This window comes from Saccostrea cucullata, unplaced genomic scaffold (assembly GCF_032062105.1).
Source record: "Saccostrea cucullata isolate Sc308-1 unplaced genomic scaffold, CSIRO_AGI_Scuc_v1 ctg12573, whole genome shotgun sequence".
Taxonomy (NCBI): domain Eukaryota; kingdom Metazoa; phylum Mollusca; class Bivalvia; order Ostreida; family Ostreidae; genus Saccostrea; species Saccostrea cuccullata.
The window spans coordinates 1,795-9,566 of NW_026928367.1; the positions used below are offsets into that span (position 1 = coordinate 1,795).

General features: G+C 31.7%; 1 protein-coding gene across 1 annotated transcript; it reads right to left on the reverse strand.

The window, feature by feature from the left end:
- Positions 1–898: 898 nt before the first annotated feature.
- Positions 899–3,266, reverse strand: LOC134277341 (scavenger receptor class F member 2-like; the record flags this gene model as incomplete). Its single annotated transcript, XM_062759681.1, has 4 exons — positions 3,140–3,266; positions 2,781–2,915; positions 1,395–1,529; positions 899–1,072 (listed from the first exon to the last, which is right to left on the reverse strand). Coding segments are annotated over exons 1-4 (571 nt in total), but the record flags the coding sequence as incomplete, so codon positions are not given.
- Positions 3,267–7,772: the final 4,506 nt, after the last annotated feature.

Genomic DNA, 7,772 nt, shown 5'->3' on the forward strand with positions numbered 1-7,772 from the left:
TTCTTGATAATCAGATTCCTTTGGTGAGGAACTGATTTTTTGGTAGGAATTGTATTTTGTATCTGCTATTTCATTATAGAACTGCGAGTTATCCACGGCTTTTGCTGCTGTATTATTCCTTTGATCTTCTCTTATTTTCCTCTTGTTTACAATTCGTACTCCGACGTATATAAGGAAAACAAAGAGAAGTGTCGAAAAAATGGAAATAAATACTGTCGATGTCTTTGGAATTTCGTCTTCTACAAGGTAAAGGATAGAGATTACAAAAAGAAAGCTTAATTTTAATTTATTTAATTTTAAGGACAATCATTTTATTGACTTGTAATTAGTATGTAAAATAAATTAATGAAAATTAAATTTAAAAGAATGAAGAAAAAAGTGTTGACATTTATACGTCAAAGTATGTGTTTGAACAGTATACTCTTTTTAAAGATTATTAACCACTATAGTCGATAAAATATAAAAGCTTTTGTTTCAACAGTATATTGTTAAAGTTAAGTGGATAGAGACATTTTCAAAATTCGACGAAACTACTGAAATTCCAATGGGCGCGAAGCGTTATCAAGTTGTCGACCCGACGCCTGTTCAACAGAGCGAACTTTTGAGAGCGCTGCCAAATTTCCTTATACCTCCAACAGAATTGTTCAAGAGCGTTATATGTTGAATAGGCCTTTATTTTTTATTTCTATGAAGCAGAATATATACCAAAAAGTTTCTTTACTTCTTGCAGTACAATTCAATAGGTTAATTACACTTATCTGAGATACTTATGCTAAACTTTTCTTTTCGTGTTTTCAACGTACAACACCCCTACATGCATGTGATCTTACGGCTATGTATATTTTGCTGGTTTACAGTATGTTTGACATATGCATATATGTACATATATTTATCACACCTGGGCATATATTCGTCGATTCTCGTTCAACAATAATTCCATTACATTTAGGACCTGTCCAATTCCCTCTACAACCATTAGGACAAACTCCCGTTGACCGATCACAGATTGTCCCTATTAGACATTCTCCACAGTTACTCTCGCAGTTAACCCCATAAAAACCATCAGCACAAACTGAAACATATCGTATATTTAGTCATAATAACCACATTTTATTAAAAAAAACTTTTTCTTGATTCATTGTTTCCTGAACAAGAGGAAGATGTTCCCACAAAATAGATATTGGGTAGGAGGTTTTGATCAAGAATCGCATATTTAAGAAATAATTATAATATACGTTATGTAATGGAATTTGTTAAGTTAATCCATATTTCGTGTCGCTACCTTTCCACTTTACTTATATATCTTTGTTGAAATAAACATGAAAAATTTTGATGCAAATGTGTCAGTATATATTGCTTATAATTTACGATGACGTAGATCCAAAAGGACTTACTGTTACATTTTGATCCATTCCAGTGGTTTTGACATCCGTTCGGACAAATACCCGTTACGTGGTTGCATGAGGTTACAAGGGAACACTTGCCACAGACATGTGTACAATTATGTCCGTAATACCCATCCTTACAATCTGTTTCAAAACAAAGTTTGAAAGCTGAATGTAATAAAGCGTATCGCTAATAATTTAATAGCTGAATACCAATCAAAATTAGGAGAGACTGAATACAAGTTTTTCGTTTATCCTCTAATTTTGAATTTTTGAATTTTAGAAGTTGTAATTTTACAGTCTTTTGTATTTTAGATTCATGTAGACATTCGTTTAATTTGTTAGGTAACATTTTAATATTCTGAAAGAAAAAGACTAAAAAAATGTCATTTGATTTTAATATAATTTAATTTCACTTGTATCAAGCTATTTCATTGGCTGAAGCATTATAAGGAACATAAAATATTTTGGATAACATAACTTGCCTACGTCACAATGAGTTACGTCAAAAACGTATTACTCCGCTTGACGTTACTTTTAAAATAGTGCTCAATTTGAAACCTTATTCTGGAGGAAAATTTGTCTTATTTTCTATACTAGAACTGAAATTAAATTATGAGGAATGAAGTTAATTTCAACTTATGTAATACGATATAACAAAACTTGGGGCAGTTTACTTTTTTTTTTTCTAAAACGCTTTGCGGTTTATAGAGTGTAAACTGCCCCTAGTTATGTTATATCGTATAACATAAGTTGAAATTAGCTCCATTCCTTAATTAAAAACAATGTTTACTACTTTCTTATGTTTCTTTAAAAGGGGGAGGGGGTTAAAAAAACCAATCTCCTGGCTCTAGAATTTTCGACAAAACAAATAAAGATATGTTAGCTATGATGGTACCTATATTTCTTGACAACTCTTTGTTGTTAACTATCATATTTTTGTTATCAAATATTTTTTTTGTAAAGAAATAATTAATCGACTAATTAAAACCTTTAGATTCTCAATACACGGAGAATAAAGTAAGTTGTGTCCCATTTAAAACCATTTTTCCCATGTCCCGTTTTTCCTATTTTTTTTAACATTCGAGAAAACCTTATATATTCTTTAATCGGGATCAATTATTATATCGCATTCCGCTTTAATTTTGATTAGGGTACGGAGTCAGTCCTCTGATTACGGAAAGCATATTATATTTGTCATCAATCTGCTAGTAATAACAGTATTAACTGGTAAAAAAAAAAACAATGAAGAAGCGTAAATAAAGAAAGATTTCACAAGTGACAAGGAAAATACAGTAGAATACTGTGCTTTATATTTCCACTAAGATTTTCTTGTTGTAATCAAATAAACGTTTGCAGTATAATTTTGAATTATTTCCAAAAAAAATTACTGACCATTACAAAAAGAACCATTCCAATGATCATCACATCCTTCCGGACAAATTCCTGTTACATTATGACAATATGTCCCCGGTTTACAACTACCACAAGTCTCCGTACAGTTGCCACAATAGAATCCTTTTTCACACACTTAGAAATGAAAATTAAACAAACAAAAAAAAAACAATTAATTATAACGAAAGGGAAAATACCACGAATTATAGAAAAAAGCAGATTTAAGTGAGTCATGGTATTTGACCCCACCTCTCATGTTTTTGAGGTCTGCGTTTGCTCTGCTCCAATTTCGTATTGTATACTGGACTTTTGAGCCTAGATACTGTTTGTTGTCTCCATATATTTCATACAAATAATACCAGTTCTTACCGTCACAATGTAATCCTCCCCAGCCATGTAGACACCCCTCAGAACAGACTCCTGTGACGTTGTTACAGATAGTCCCAGTTTTACAGTTACCACACATTTGTTCACAGTTAAATCCATAATAACCATCTATACATACTATAACATAAAGTACTGAAGCATATACGGACAACAAATATGTTTACAGATTAGAACAAAATCAATTTTTCATATATTGCACACAAAGGTTGTTTTCTGGGCATTATTTTTACACTGTAAATAATTAAATGTATCGAGTAATCGTCAACTATGCAAAATTATGGACATTTCCAAGGAGCGCAGATTTTTTCCTGTTGAGTGCTTACTTTTACATTATAACAATGTCTGGAAGATCTTTTACTATATAGATAATTATCTAGCTCAATATTTAATACAACGAAAATAATGGGTTATTTCAACACACAAGTAAGCTGTCGTAAAAAAAAGACAACCACCCTATCCTCAACTCTTGGCCTTCCCATGTTAGTACCCCTAAAACATTTGATGTACTACCTATGACCACTAGAAAGGTTTTCTTATCTATTATCAATTATGTATCTTTACATGATCAATGTCAAAGTAAACAGTATACTTTAAAAGTCATGCTTCTAGCAAAAATTCTTTAATGTCATATTTATATCAATCTTATAAAAGTTAGATGTTAGATCCGCTCGAATACTCACTACACTAAATCTGATCCATAGAGGGTCACATCTGAGGTCAAATTAGGAACAACTCTAGACTTCTTTGCTTCAAGACATACCCGATGATTTTAAGCATCCCTCTATGGGATGTTGTTAGATGTTTGTGCAGCCAGTATGCGAGCGCATCTAACATCTGATTTTAATTAGATTGTATTTATATCGATATACTTACCCGAACAATCAAGTCGTTCCATAAATCGTTCTCTACAGCCATATTTGCAGGATCCGTTAAAAGCATCACACTCACTATCCTTACAATGAAGTGGGCACAATGAACAGTTTTCTCCATAGTGTTGGGATTTACACCCTAAATATAGTTATCATTTTAAAGTACATTGTAATGTCATAGAATGTAAATTACAATCAATATGAATTCATGAGTAGACTTCTGTTTTCGGTCTGACGATTAAGTAAATTATAGATCATGCAGTAAGATATGCTATTCAGGATAAACTAAAAATTACAATTATAGATTTGCTTGAGAGTGATTAAATAAATCATACAACTTTTCTTGTATTAGCAACGCCTGTTGAATACAAAATGTCTGTCTGCAAATTGATCTAAACAGGACTTTCTCTCTAAACCCCCTTTCCCGAAATCACGCATTTAATGCATATATACCATTTCCTATTTCTGACGCAAAACCACGTATAAACCGTTTCTCCGCAATCACGCACTTTCAAAAGTAAATTTAATCTGAAGTTAATAAACTGTCAATTTCCTTTTATTTTATACATGCTTAAATCTGGCAAAATAAGAAAAGTTATGATCTAATTAAAAAACTACCATCGTAATAAGATATAATGTATTTATGCATAACGTTAGAGAAACCGCTCTATAAGTGCTTGAAGGGAAAGGGTATTGTAATATTTCTATGACGTGTATTTTAAGTGTATGTTGCGTCACAGTGCAGTAAGTTGTAAAGAGTTAACCACCATGAAATATTAATTTTAAATGCTTTTCTACTTAACATTTTCGAACCGCAAAATTAATAGTTTTTCCTCAAACCTTGAAAATTTGACTCCACAAAAATTTGAGATTTTACGTATGATATGGATATCTCCAGTGCATTGTTTATAATCCATATATTTTTTGGCATAAAAATATTTAACCTTAATTAATGATGTTATGGATATTGAATTCAGATCGAAGATTTTTTCGTCCTTTTTTATGTTAAAAGAATTCCAGACTTCTCTACAGAAATCTCCAACAGGCAATATTAACGACATATCTCATTATTTCTAATCAGAACTCTGGATTTTGGAATTTTTATATTTTAATAGATGCTGATATAAATAAACTGATTTTAAAATACAATGAACATTTAGTGCCTGTCTCCAAACAGTACGTACCAAAAACCATAACTTCACAGATCTCAATGGTTGCAAATAGCGGAGCATATCCGACGCAACTTGTTGTAATTGGAGGATTCTTTGAGTTATATATAGCTATTCCTTGAGTCACTCTATTGACGGTCACATACATCACTTGTTTGGGACAGGAAGACGGATCCTGAACGTAAACCATGTCTCCCTTAGAAGATGGCGGTATGTATGTTGTCTCATTGAACACAAATACTGAAAATCCAGTATGGCGATTTACAGCTGAAATTGTAGAAAATCAAACATAAGGAAACAAACGTACATTAACTTGAATTATTCCTCTCCACAATGTTAATCAAAGGGTTATTGTCAAACCTAAAGTGTTTATGTCTTGTATTTTATTTGTTAAAAACTATCTTTGATTTTTACATATCTTTATATATTTCTATTGACAAGTCCTTGAACTTTCACAAATTACCAGTTTATTCTTAATATTTATGAAAAATGACATAAATGAAAAACTATATTCATAAAAAAATTAAAAAATATAATATAGAAAATTCAGAGTGAAAATGTTCGAAAAGGAAAACGCGCTCACAGTATAATGTCAGTCCGTGCTCGGTGGTGTATGCAGACTTTAACAATTGAACACATCCAGTGAATCGTAAACATTAACAATAACAGAGATGGTGCCCTGTTTACGAAAACAGTTTATGTTTCACGGGTATATTCAATTTGTTAAATTCTGTACAGAACAATGAGCACTGACTGACGATACTAATGGGGGGGGGGGCTACTTTCGAACATTTCTTCTCTGAATTTTCTGTATCATTGTTTTAATATTTTTCATTGATATACAACAAAATTGTCACTTTTCTTAAGTTCTAAAAATAAAATTATAATATTTGCAAGTTTAAGGATGTGTCAATCAAACCCGTTCAGTAATTCGAAAATTCAATAATTTCGAGATGAAATAATATTTTTATTATATTTTAGTGTGAAATGCTTTTACAATACATGTATATAAGTCGTAATATTATACAGAAAAATTGTGAAAATATGAAGTACAAATCTGTGTCAATACAACCTTAAGTGTTGGTAATAGCCTTTTATCAGATTAAAATAAACTATACATATAAAACTCTACATTTTATATATAAGCCCACATTTTTAAAAAAGTTACTGCAGTATATTATTTTTGTCTTTGTACTTTCATAAAAATATTCAAATTATTTATATTAGTCTTTTATGATAGAAATTCGGGGTTTATTTCGAGGAATAAATCATGAATTTATATCAAAAGTCTGGCACAATGTATATTACATTCTTAAAATTCTAAATAATGAAATGAAGGTTACTGATATTTTTGAAGAAAATTTTCAAGTAAGCCACATTAGACAACTGTTTCAGAGTAAATTTCCACCATGCCGTCTTGTAGGATAAGGGCGTAGTAATACTGCAGGTTACGTCACCAAAATCCATCTCAAGACGTCCATCAATCGCCTTGTCTGCTTGCCACATGTTATTACCAAAATTGTTAGCACTTCCTGATGCCGCACCTTTGAAAGCAATGTTCTGGGCTAGGTTTTCTAAATCGATAAAAAATATTGTACATGTAAAAATTAATTCATTTTTTCCCCATTCTATTATTTAACCCTTAAAGAAATTGTACTTATCTCATAACCATTTTGTGTGACAAAAAATAAGTTTATTTCTAGCTGAAAAAAAATGAAAAGCAAATGAAACGCAATAAATTGTTTTACATTTATGAAACATCATGATTATATTGTAAATTAATTTTTGAAATGATTTTGGAAGTTATGGAGATTTCCTAAAGAAGTTGTAAAGAAATGTTGAAAAGGTTTTATAACTGACCAATTGTTGAGGGATTTTTTGTTGCTTTACAAAGCTTTCATCGCCCATTCTGTTCCTTTCCTACCTGCGATGCAGGATTTGAATACGTAAGAATTAACACTACCTTCGGATGCTTCCATATAAAGATGGCATCATGGATTTATAAATCTTGAGAAGAAGATTTTTTTTTTAGATTTTCTTACAAATTCTTATGCTCGTTGATTGTGACCCACGTCTTGCCCCGGGTTAATTTTTATTTTCGCTTACCAAAGATATTGTAATGAGTAATGAATAAGGCAATGGGCCTATACCATTCAAACGTTGGTGTGACCTGGAATAATGGAACAGTCCAGGAGCCTGTTCACCCCTGTTTGAATGGTGTAGCAGAGGCAGTCTCGACTATTCTGAAACCCGTAGAAGAAGTGGGAAGTTGAAAAGAAGACAATAGGTAATATTAGAACAGAAGAATTAAAATAGTGAAATAAAATTAAGGCTAGGGGACAGAGCGCCGGTAAATGGTAAGCCAAGAAATTGCGGTGAAGTGCAAGGTATAGTAATCCTAAATAAGGGTGAGGTACTGAGTGCTCATTACAATAGGAACTTGGTTTTGGAACCGGGTGCAAGGAACCCAGTCATACTGGTAGTACTTGGTAACAGAGAACCTCGGCTTGTAGATCCCGCTGTTTAAAAAAAAAAAAAAAAAACAAAGGACAAGGATCCCATGAAAA